Below are 12888 nucleotides of genomic sequence, written 5' to 3'. Positions count from 1 at the left end.
TATCGACCGTTGGCATTAAAAAAATGTGCTTTAAAAATGTTACCAAGTGTGAGTGCCACTTTCAAGTGTCCTCGTGGTCAGGTGCACAATCCTGGATACGTAAAAAACAGTAAAAAAGTTTCGTTCAGAAAACGAATAAGCAAAGCAAGATCAAACAACTTCCGGGCTAATTTTTAATTTTCACGGAACTTGCCGTCGGAAATCAGGACGATAATTTGATAGACGTCCTTCTAATTGTTTTTCTCGTTACATAGTTGCATTCTCCTCTCTCTCTCTCTCTCTCTCTCTCTCTCTCTCTCTCTCTCTCTCTCTCTCTCTCTCTCTCTCTCTCTCGTAACCCGTTCTCACATGTTGTCATTTCTCAAATGCAATGACCCAAGCTTGTGCATGCTTCTTCGCCGAACATCTCTTTTTATGAACTAACGCACACATCTCTCGATCTCAGAGACTCTGCAACAACACAAAACTATCATTAAATGTGTATACACAATTATTCTTCAATTCTTATTATAGGGACTTTATTGACAATGGGCAAAGATGTTGTAGGCACTTACATAACTCAATCCATACTTATCTTGGGGAAGTACCTGGCGTTAGATTATTACTCTAATCTGCAAGAACTTTACATAATCTGATGTTGTTGTTCGCAAAATGATTTAGTATTCGACATGGAGTCTGGCACATCTATTAAGAAGATTAAGAAGATACATTATTGGCGCAACATCTGTAGCATGTAAAGAGACAAAGCATTAAAAACTCGAGAGGAAATAATAACTTAAAGGCTGACATTGAACTGAACAGAGACAATCCTTCACAGAGCGAGGAAACAAGTTGCGTTGTACTGGAAAAGACAACTTGGTACAGTAGCCCAGTGTTTCATCTCGGCAAGCTGTGTGTCTGAGCATAACCGTCACTTCTTCGGCTGTAACAGTCTAATTGACCCTTTATAGAAATGTACAAATAAATCATTTTTAAACTTCAATTTTTTTCTCGAGATTTAAAGATGTTAAGAGATTTTGTCATGTGACATACATATACATATTTGTATACAAAGTTCCAGAAAACAAAAACATACAATTTTAAAAACGAAAATGTACACCATAAACTCATACCATAAGCATCGTTCGGTGTCTGAAGACTCGTTTGATAATTGATAGATGACTGCTCAACTCATGCATTCGACTTTCAATATTCGCAATGGCCTGTAAATGGTTATCCTGAGGGAAACATTTGGTAGTTGAAAGACTTTTTTAGTCAGGATACAACAGTCTATGTGCTCTGCGGGAGAAATCTTTGTAGACCAATGCACGATGCTATGATATCGTAACATTTAAAAGTCACAAGCCTGCCTTTAAAAAATACGACGACGGGTATTTCAGATCAAATTTACATATATCAATTTCAATATTCGGCTGGAAAACACCCATTTCACGCAACACATTTAAGTTGTATTCTTCCGACGTGCCATGACAACGCATAAACCGGAAATGTGAAACCAACTGTATAAGCATGGGTTTCCGATCGCATAAAAACATTTGATTTCTTTGTGCTACTTTTAGGTACTCGTATTGCACTCAATTATCTAGTATAAGTAAAAGTTACGAAACATTTGAAACGAGTCTTTAAAAGATAAGAGATTACTTAAGCATTTAAAACTTGAAGGATATTTGTTAAACAAGCATTGGTCTTGATAAAAGTGCCCTTCTCCGCTTTTGGAGAAGTCAGGATGATGCGGAACTCCGTTCGCACAATCAGGCTTCCGGAAAGTTCAATATCACAGTGCTACTCAGATGATCACGGTACATAGTGTTTAAAGATAACCTTACACTGACTGAAAACACTTAAAATATCTAAATTCCCTGAAACAAGTTAAAATATCCTGATTTTTTTTGAAAGTCAGATTTTACTAGCCAAATTCGATTTGAGGTTAAGACCCAATCTTAACGACTGTACGACCAGAATTATTTGAACTCGCTTGGATTATTCCAATGATAAAACGATTCGGGCTTTTCCGTCCCCATCGAAGGCATTATTCAAAAGATTACTCTCTAACCCATCGATATTCGAAATTTACATTAGACAAACTTTGCAAACTGGATCAAATCTTAGAAGAATACAAAATCAACTAAAAATAGAAGTTGTAAAGGCATTAATTATTCACTGAGATTTCCCTCTTTTGCGCTGATGGATGACATCCGCTTATAAAATCTCACAGAAAATATTAAATAAACATAGATTCTATTGTTTTACTGGGAAATCCGTGAAATACAGTAAAAATGCTTAAAACATCAAAATGGCGAAATTAAATCACGGTGAAACTTTATAATTTTAAATAAGCCATCTTCGTTCTGAAACGCATTTGCATCTCAAAGGACCATCTTCCTATTTTAAAATTAATTTCATTAACTTTTATGAAACACATTGATGAAGTTTTCTTTGTATAACAACACATGTTCTATCCCATATGGTATCTCTGAGGCTCTCAACGTATTTGGCAGTTCAAGTGATTACAGAACAGCGTTGACTTTAATATTTTTGGAATCCATAAAACGATTCATTTCGATACTGATATCCGCTCTTCTTCTACACGACTGATAATGACTCTCCCACTGTGATACATCCCTCGCTGACGGGGTAAAAATGTAGCTGTACGTTGTTCTGTGTGCCAAAAGAACATCGGAAACATTAGCGACACAGAAGCCGCTTTCTACTTTCGATCCTTTTCTGACCCCTGAGCTACACTTTCTGATGCCGATGAAATCGTCTTTCGTGGTGTCCATTGGAAGAATCGTGTATACTTCGACCGTGTCTTCGTTTTTTCTTAGTAGCTGATTTTGCTGAATCGCCGTTAAGACGGTCAAAGTCAACGTATTCCGGTCCAGCGTCTTGATGCGGTGTTTCTGGCGTAACTCTCGCCAACCACTCCCGAACACCAGCCATGTTCTTATCCATCCAAGCGATGTTCTCTTTCACTCTGCCGACGGCACGATAGAATTGAGTGACTGCTCCGTCCGACATATTCGTACTCCTTGATCCGATGTCCAGTAACTGTGAAACACGTGATCACATGAGAACATACGCGGTAAAGGCAAAATCAAAACAGGGTTCAAGTATACAGTGTCTATCATCTATGTCTCAATTTACATTGATGTTTGCATCAACTTATTGCATCAAAACTTTCGTAAACACCGAAATAGGCTAATGTCACTTTCAGGGTCAAGCACGTTATACCAACATGATGTCTGGATTCCAATGCTCAAACGTTTAAAATCGAGTTATGTAGATTTCACAAACGGGAAAATATGAAATTATATGCATAAATACATAACTTTATGAAGAACACACCATGACCTTGTGGGCGGATCATGATATCTCTTGGCTAAATGGTTTGAATGACGACATCAATTTCTTGCCATACACCATGCCATACCAAGTTTTACTTTTCTTTGGCGCTTGCAGAGCATGCGTACTCCCTACAGTTTCGAACCACGTGAATATCTTTTTGCAAACGCAGCAAAGGCTGTTAAATGTCAACAATGTTGGCTCTACAGATTTATTTCCAATAAGAACCCCCCCGAGGGGGGAGGAGGGGGAAATTAACGTCCAGGCGGGCAGTCGTAAATGACTTGTCTGTTAATCTTAGAACGGTGTTCCTGTAGTTGTTTATTGCCTTGTCATATATGTATAATTGTACATAGAATTTTGTAAAATAGTGTATTTTGAATAAAAGTGTAAACAGCGATTTTTTACCAACCTGATTTAGGTCTGATTCCGAATTAAGAAAAGGACCGAACAGCCATATGTGGAAATACAAACTGTTTCCGTATCTGGAAAATAAGGGACATGGAGATAAATTGGCTATCACAATTTTTCAAATGAACCAAATAAGTCTTAATGTACCATGCATTCATAATGTTCACAACGTGATGCATTTTGTTAAACTTACGACAGAATGTAAGTAAAGCTTACTTTTCAAAAAGTTCATCGAATCTTTCAATCATAAACTTCCAGGCAACAGAAAATCCAAGCGCTGATTTTTCCCTCATGTAGTAACTCGCCACAAACAGCTCTTCCATTTCATCGTACATTTCCAAGTACCTGGAAAACAATTATATGAGTTCATGGAAATGGTAAAGGGTGAGGATTTTATAGTAGATGTTGATGAACTCTAATCGAAGACCTATTTTTCATGTGTCTGTGTGTCTTGATTTACTTTCTGTCTCCTTTATTCTCCTGTTTTCGATTTTATAAAATCAATCGTGCTCTTTACTAACCCTTGCAAAAGCCAGGCATTCTGGGAGCAGCCCATGGCCGATTCGGCTATTAGGCCGAACAGTTCGAGCTTTTCCGGATTCTCCATCTCATCCGAATTCTCGTAAGCAAACATCCATTCTTCCAAACCGCCTTGACGAATTACTGCGCAACTCAAGGAATCCATCAAAGAGTTGTCCTGTGGTACGCTGAGAAAACGAAGACAGAAAGTACAATTCTATTAGCTGTCATTTAAGGGATTAAGGTGAAGTACTACGAATTATGTCAAAATTAGGTTGTGGTGTCATTTTCTTGAAACTTTGCACAAATATTCTTGGAAGTTGTGCAAGTGCAAAAATGAAATAAAAAATGGGGGTCACCATGCTCGTTTCCATGGAAACGGACGTTAAAATGGCGTTGTTCGAAATAAATAAAAATGATACAATTCACTTAAACTAAAGAAAGCAATTATAAAAAGCTTAGCAAATGAGTTAATTTTAATAAATACCAAGACTTAAGATCCATATCTATCGAATGTACAGTTTTCATGATGTTTGTAAAGAAATTTTTACATAAGTATCGATTACAAAATGACGATATCGAAATTATATCACTACATAATTTTCGAACTTTCTTCCTGTCGCTTTGAATGGTGTCATTTGACCAAACTTGGCGAATAAAATGCTGACATAATGCCAATTAGTTTACACTTTTAATAGAAGGGTGTCACCACGCTACTTTTTACGATATCTCCAGTTGAATGGGTAATATGCGCCATGTAAATGGGAGAGAAATGTTAATTTTTCGCTCATATTGAATAAAAACGAGCTTCTTTCATTCATTATCATTGTTAATGTTAAAGACACTGACATATATATCTTGCTTAAACTTTATTCGTATTGCTTAAACTTTATTCGTATTGTTTATCTATATAAAATGAAGCACAGCAAACACCTACTCATACCATGGGTTATCCTCAAACTGCCAGAAGTATAAATTCTGGTTTCAGGTCGATCGGTGTGAAAGTACTCTAAAACACGATGTTGTTTATGCTATGATCTCACATTGAGGCACAAGAGAACAACGTTTAAATACTCACGAATCGCTGAAATGATCACTCATCCACTGACGGTATACTGCGGTTGCCATTTCTATGCAATTTTTATTTCCCCAGGAACACGCATTCTTTATAGCCTTTAAACGACGCTTGCTGTCACAAAAAACAAACAAACAGACGAACAAGATTATCCAGCTCAAACATAAATGTACCAAGCAAAAAGTTCTTAAGACGAATTTCGGGGTAATGTAAACGTCAATCTTTCAGTAAAAAAATTTGTTTTCAATTTCCCCGAATGACTTGTCAGACGGTTTAATTAAAGTCAGACTTGACATTACCAACAAAAAACAAAGCTTAGAACCAAAAATTACACTTACTAATCCAACATATGAGATCCAGTGAAATTCCAACCGAGTGATTCATACAAAGGGGTCATTTGGTTCCTCCAGTAATTCTGTGACAGAAGTACCGAAAAGCTGATCAGTGATAAATTTCCTTCATGCAGATTAACAGATCATTCGTCTTCACACATCCCCCACGATCGATATTCCGTTGATCATGAGGCCAGCTGGCGATAGTCAACTGACGATGTCACCAGACAATCTTAAAATGTCACATATACACCTACCGCAAGTCCGACATCGGCTGAAAATGCTAAAGCAGCTAGCTGCTCGATCGCCAAACGTCTAGGAGACGAAAACGAGTGAGGGGGTTGTAAAAACGCCCAAAGCCTTCAATTTCAGTCATCAGTCCTCTTAGTTCAACGAGAATCGCGAGCAACATGTCAATGATTTCAATTGTAATATATATTTCACAGAGGCATAATCATAAGAAGAATGGGAAAATATTTTGCTTTAAGTGATGGCAAATGTCACATTTGTGGCCAAGTTGAAACCCAAGATGATATTCGTAATGCAACGGAAATACCATTTGCCCCAATGACTCAATAAATGAATACGCTGCACTTTATACATTAGCTAATGAACAAAACCGATGATTTTGCATTTACATTGGCAAGCCTGGAATGAATTTAACTTTCAAAAAGGTTGTTCTGCATTGCGTTCTGTGACCAAATAACCACTCACCTGAAAAAGTTCAAACTCATCAGTACGAAGAAGAATAGTCCTAATTAAGGGGAGGTAATGCTCAACCGTCTCCCAGACGATGAATTCCGTCTCCTCGTACATGTATTCGGTCAGCTGTAGACCAACCACGGGATCCAGTTCCCCCGACTCGGCAATAACAAACGCATCGTTGAGCAGAGCTGCTCGTGTTTGGGTGGGAATAACCTGTAGAGAAAGCTTGAATATCTAAAGCCGTTTACGAGAAAGATATCATTCCCTAGACTTCTGTAAAGACATGGACAACGACGATAATATTACCTTTACGGTATGTATTGATGGCGCAAATTCTGCGATCTGATCGGTCGAGACGCGAAAATAACCGTGGAACAGACATAAATTCTCAGCTGGAGAAAATGATAATAATTACAAACCACCTCAGCCATGGATGTACCACTCAACTTTGACCAGTGCACTCCATATTTGCACAGATGCCGTGAACTGCTGGTCAAAATCTCCTGGTATACCATCGCTGTGTGTGGTTTATTGCCTAAGCTTAAATATTTTAATAACATTGTGTACGTGGTTTTGTGCAGAGAATATTAATATAGTTTCAATGAACGTTAATTATATGAGTACGGTCAATTCACATATGCAATAGTTACAGACGGTATCATAGCATCACCGCCACTAACGACTACAATGGTAAAAAACAGCAACAATAACAACAACAGCAACAGCAACAACAAAAACAACGACAAAAATAAATATAATAATAATAATAACCTCAAAATCGTCTTTTAACTGCTTGGCCAACTTATTCCAGTTATCTGTGTCATAGTTCACGTGGAAATAGCCGGTTTGATTTACGTTGAAAATGACCCAATCCTTCTCTGTTAGGTCATCTATTTCTATGGTAACTATAAAACAATGGAATATTAACGTTAGGAGAAGTTCGATTCTGTGGTAAAGAGCGCAATTCCAGTGGCATTGTACTTAAACGTCAACATTTCAAATTCAGGGTACTCGGTATGAGCAGTGCATAATTTGCATTCGCTGATCGTTTCCAGGTGTATTGCCTGCGTTTTGTGCGAGGGTTGTAGTGACCCTTTAGCGACAATTGTAACATGACAAACATTTCAGAGAAAACTGTTTTTTTTCCTTCTCCTCCCTCCCTCTTTGTTACAACATAGTCCACTTTCATAATGTGACTCTACCATGTGAGCAAGCCAATATGTCCATTAACAGTCTTGGAATGCGAGCACTACTCAGTGTTACAAAGTGATGTGATTTTGAAGGTAAAATTTGAAAGTTGAAAGAGCAAGTACCACGCAACAAAACACAAAGCTGCATTTGATGTGATGAATTCGTATTGCGAGTATCAAAGGTGATCAGCTGACCAATGTATGACGAATTTGTTCCCGATGTTCTATCGGAATATAAGTCTCTGTATAAATTGCTCGGCCAAGTAAACTCCTCACCACTCAATAGGTGTCCACATACACTTACTGTATTCGTCTTCAGCAAGGAGCCAAGCTCTAAATGGTCTGTTGAAGTCAGTTATACCACTGTGTGTGTATGTCAGAGGGATGTTCCACTTTTGACTGCACAGAGACAGAAGAGAAAGAACATTGAAAATAGCAGAATGAAGTAAAGGCCTGAATGCGTCAATTGGAAAACAACAACACCATGCCTGTCAGCAAACTCAATGTTTCGCTCTCGACAGATCATATGTTGATCATGCACGTGTTAACGAGGTTCTTTGAAAACCAATAATCCATATTCGTATCACCTATTAGTACAATACAACTCCTTTCTATTCAATGATGGGGCAGTACTACATTATTTACCTTTGCACATTTCAATAACCTATCACTGTAGGTATATTTGCACACAGTGATCCTTACGCGGTGTCCATATAACATTTCTATGGATTGCAGTCAGAAAATTCTCTGTATATTTTCCATGTCTACTGAAGTCCCGAATATTTTTTTAAAATTCAGAGCCACTCATTGTCAATAATCTCGTATTTTTTTCCACTGAGTGAACCCGTGGTTGCTGCATCTAAGCATCGATATATCCATCATCACTGTCATTGTTGGTGTAACCGAGTTGAATAAATTGACCAGTGAATTATTCACCTACTCTTTAGGGAAGTCCTTTTCCCATAAGCCATCGCGGTCCTTGATGAACTGGGACTGTTCAACTTTCAAAGTGGTTTCATCAATCCTAGTTACCGTCACTAAGGGGAGACCTGCTTGCAATAGCCAACAATCCATCATCTTTTTCACATCTGTACCGCCATGCTTTTTGTCTGCCTAAGGATATAGAAAGTACGTTTCAAGTTGACGTAATTTAAGCTATAAATTTGGCCAAGCAGATCGGAAATCAACTCAACCAAGTATCGCATTCTGTCAAGATTTTTGCCGTCAAGGTGTAAATACAACTTGTGCTTTTTCCCCACAAGGATTTATGCTCAAAAATGAAAACGTACATTTCTCACTGACCAACAACATCGTTCAGAATTCATGTCAACACAGGTAATCTTGCTGACCATGGTGTTCTACAAACTTCAAACACTTACTTTCATTACCTCTCATGCACTCCATCACTCCGCTCTCTTGTCGATTCAACCGCAAACCTTAGAAAGTTTGCTATCTGCTTTTGAACTTAACAAAACCCCTGCCATCCTGGACAAGCTGAACTAAATCTGAGTATTTAGACTTCCGAGTGTCGCTTGCCCGAGTCAGTTCCGTGAACTGAACTGAACGGAGCTCAGATATTGATATTGCTGATCATTTACTTCAGCGAGTCTGTAGACGACACTTGGTATGGGCAATAATAACAATAACTCTAACTTTGTTCGATGATTTGGTTTGCAGCCGTCGGTACATTTTAAAAATAATATTTCATCGTATCAATCATTGCTTTGGAATGCGTAGACTCACTCGTCAACTCCCATCGGCCTTTGCTTTACTCTGCTTGTGTGAAGCTGATCAAACCAACAGAAAGTACCCGAGAATACCACAAAAGATATTACATTTCCAACAGCTATATTATGGAAGCTTATTAGAGGCATTTAGGCATTGTTTTTTTTCTTTTAATTTGGTTTACTGAGAAAACGAAATAAAAAGAGGCGCGAAAACGAACCAAACGGAACTGCATGAAAACGAAAAACAGGGAAAGAAAACGCGAGTATACCAAATTAATAGAAACAACCATGGCCCTACTAATCTTCCGCACTATACAGCAGAAGTGTTCTATTGATAACATCGAGTAGCTCATTCGATGAGCATTCTGACAAGTAACATAAAGCTGAGCATGCGCACTGGAAATTTTGCATTTGAGCACATACCTCTGTGAGTGCATGCCAAAGGTCATCTGTGACGACGTTGTCATAGAGATGCGCCCTAAGATATTTTTTGAGACCTCTCTCGATAACTTGCTCGTCCAAGAACGCTCGGAGAGATCTGATGATACTGGCTCCCTGCCATGACAAAATTCATTCACAATTCATGATACTACGATAATGTACAAATTTATACCTACTAGTGGATAATTGTAATTTTGCAGAAGCTCCAGAAAATGCTACTATTCCATCTCTCTCGTAACGTTGATTTCGGAGCAAACTTATGTCAGCTGGAGCCTTGTGGGTCGGTTTCTGCGTGTTTTAGTCAAATCAATCGATATAGCTAAAAGGCTGTATCTCTCAGCGCCCTCAAACATTCCCCTTTTCAATATTATGCTATCTTCTGTATCTGAACATATCCGTCTGTCTGTCTGTCTGTCTGTTTGTCTGTCTGTCTGTCTGTCTGTCTATCTGTCTGTTTCAGGTCTCACAGATAGTACGCTATTTGTAAGACATATTTCTATGCTGATTTTGAGTCTTTCACAGACTAAATTTTTCAATAAAAAAATTCAAATAATTCTCCTCCATATTGCAAGATAGTCTTCACACCTTCTGATAAATGCGCGAGTCAAACATATCCCAGAGTTCCCCGGACCAGCCTCCTACTTCCCTGACGATTGGTTTCGGCATGACGTCATATGACTCGTCTTCTCTCATAGAGAACATCACATCGGTGAGTAAAAGTTGGTTTTCCTGAATATGCGGAAAGTTAAATGTTTAGAGTAAATAACACTGGGCACCCTTTTGTGAGAGTGTACACACTGCAAAGTTACGAGTCTAATGGTATGCTTTGTGTATATCTTAATCGTAGCTCAATTTATTTGCGCTGTTATCGAGCAGTAGAAGTCAAAGTCAAATAAGAAGGCGAGATCGACCGATACTGTGTGCAATCTAAGTCATAGCACGGTAAAACGCGCCTCGAAATTGAAAATCTAAAGTTTTGCGAAAACTTTCCTTAAAAGAAACTTGGATGAAGTTGTTTCGCTGTGATTTTTATTGTTGTTTGTTGCTGATCATTTCCATTTCCCATCTCGGGATATCAGTATAAATAGTGTAAATATAGGTAATAACATGAATTTGAGAGAGAGAGAGAGAGAGAGAGAGAGAGAGAGAGAGAGAGAGAGAGAGAGAGAGAGAGAGAGAGAGAGAGAGAGAGAGAGAGCTCACTTAAAATTAACGCGATTGGAACTAATTTGGGATAATTGGATCTTCTTATTTTTCAAATTTCTCAAAAGTGTTAGGTGCCATATAGCTGAATGATGCAATATTACAAATTACTCATAAACGCAGGTGTGTAACTTAAAAATAAAAGCAGATGAGCTTACATCTGCAGATTAAAACGACCTTACTTCACCATCCAATTATCCCAAATTAGTTCCAATCGTGCTAATTAAAACAGTCGTATTGTTTACCATTTTCCATTCTGGATGTACGAAGTCAACGGCAGGGTATTCCAAGAATGAAGCAAAACCTTCATTGAGCCACAGATCACTCCACCATTTCAAGGTCACCAAATTACCAAACCACTGTTTGTTTGCGGAAAAAGGAAAGAGTGCTGGATGGTAAAGGTAGAGGCAACATTGGCACGTCGACGTCTGCTCTCCATAAGTTTTGTAAATCACAAATCCATAATTTGCATTCTTTGTCAACAATTGTAAAAATGTGGTTACATATGCTGCTGAACGATTCAGATATATATATATATATATAATATATATATATATATATATATATATATATATATATATATATATACATATGTATTATGCATATATTTGAGGTCATTATATATGATTTTGTACACTTGTCCAGTGCCCATCCAGAACTTGCACCCTCTAGTTTTGCGAAACCGTTTTGACGTTTAATGTTACATATACACTTTGGAACGATTCATTACCTCCGTTCAAAGTTCACGAACATCGAAACCGTCATCATTCGCCATGGCTAATTAGTGCTACGTGTGTCTGATATAATTTAAATTCCTTCTATTGATAACTGCATCATCATGGTCAGACAGCTTTAATTGAACGAGCAGTAATTGTTTCCTGTTCCTTGAAGGGGTTCATTAATTTAAATTGTATTCCATTTAAATCGAATAAATACTGTATGTTCCCTATGATAATCGGGTGTTCGTTCGTTTGCATGCTTGCCATCGCGACTCGTTGTCCTGGAAATAGTGCGGAAATTAGCCAAACGCCATTAATGATATTTTCATGTTGTTATAAAACGAATATCTATTTCCGTGACCGTCTCTTATCCTCGCCGTCGTTCATGTTTTATTATTTTGACCTAGAATATTTCTGTCATATGCTGAAGATAAATTGACGACAGTTGTTCTCGTCTGTTACCATCAACGCGGTATGAATGGATTTGGCTCTCTCTACTGAAAAACATCGCATATTAAAGACATTATTCACTTTGCGTGCACCAACTTCATGTCTGCTTCAGTGACTGTCTTGCACGACTTAATGATAATTGGAACATACTTCCAGTCGTTTGAGCCCACGGTTATAAGATAAAAACGGATGTAAAATTCTTTTGGGCTATCGATATTCTATCAGCGTTGTGGAAATTAGATCAAACGTGTGTTTATCTACATGGAAATCGATGCGGGCTTACCATGTGCGCCAGTTCGTGTGCCACGATGGTGGCTACATCAAACATATGATCCGTAGAGTCCTGGTTCGGGTCGTAAAGCATGTAATCATCACGATATACAATCAAGGCCCAATTTTCCAAACCGCCTGATATAAAGGTCGGGGCAGCGATCATGTCTGTTGGGGAATGAGATGCAGACATGATCAATCATGGTTAATGCTCTCTTTTTCATTAAAATCACGACTGTGAACCGTTGGGGTAGTTATTCAGCGATATGTTTTGAAATGTCGGCCGAGCGTTGCAATGTGTCCAATGCTGTAACCCTGGCAGTATGCATTCCCAACACGAATCGGGTTATGTTGTGTGTCTGTGTTAAGTTTATAGTGGCTATAATTTTCAAAAATTGATTAAGTCACGTTGCAATGTCGAAAAGGAATTCACCGGGAAAATGTTTCGCGTCGTTTATATACTCGGTATAACTGTGTAATTAATCTTGTCATAAGTTATTTCTC

General features: G+C 38.2%; 1 protein-coding gene across 1 annotated transcript in view; it reads right to left on the bottom strand.

Annotated features, from left to right (window-relative positions):
* Window positions 1-498: 498 nt before the first annotated feature.
* Window positions 499-12888, bottom strand: part of LOC139135472 (aminopeptidase N-like) — a 29397-nt gene continuing 17007 nt past the window's right edge. Inside the window, exons 4-17 of the mRNA XM_070702862.1 lie at window positions 12398-12552; window positions 11191-11304; window positions 10328-10471; window positions 9725-9856; window positions 8515-8687; window positions 7879-7973; window positions 7156-7289; window positions 6394-6597; window positions 5686-5762; window positions 5351-5461; window positions 4275-4460; window positions 3970-4098; window positions 3755-3827; window positions 499-3048 (exon numbers count right to left, since the gene is read on the bottom strand). Of these exons, the coding sequence (XP_070558963.1) occupies window positions 2737-3048; window positions 3755-3827; window positions 3970-4098; window positions 4275-4460; window positions 5351-5461; window positions 5686-5762; window positions 6394-6597; window positions 7156-7289; window positions 7879-7973; window positions 8515-8687; window positions 9725-9856; window positions 10328-10471; window positions 11191-11304; window positions 12398-12552 (2039 nt within the window). The 3' untranslated portion in view covers window positions 499-2736. The remainder of the gene's footprint in view (window positions 3049-3754; window positions 3828-3969; window positions 4099-4274; window positions 4461-5350; window positions 5462-5685; window positions 5763-6393; window positions 6598-7155; window positions 7290-7878; window positions 7974-8514; window positions 8688-9724; window positions 9857-10327; window positions 10472-11190; window positions 11305-12397; window positions 12553-12888) is intronic.

Source organism: Ptychodera flava, chromosome 6 (assembly GCF_041260155.1).
Source record: "Ptychodera flava strain L36383 chromosome 6, AS_Pfla_20210202, whole genome shotgun sequence".
Taxonomy (NCBI): Eukaryota; Metazoa; Hemichordata; class Enteropneusta; family Ptychoderidae; genus Ptychodera; species Ptychodera flava.
This window is presented reverse-complemented; position numbering and strand designations above follow the sequence as displayed.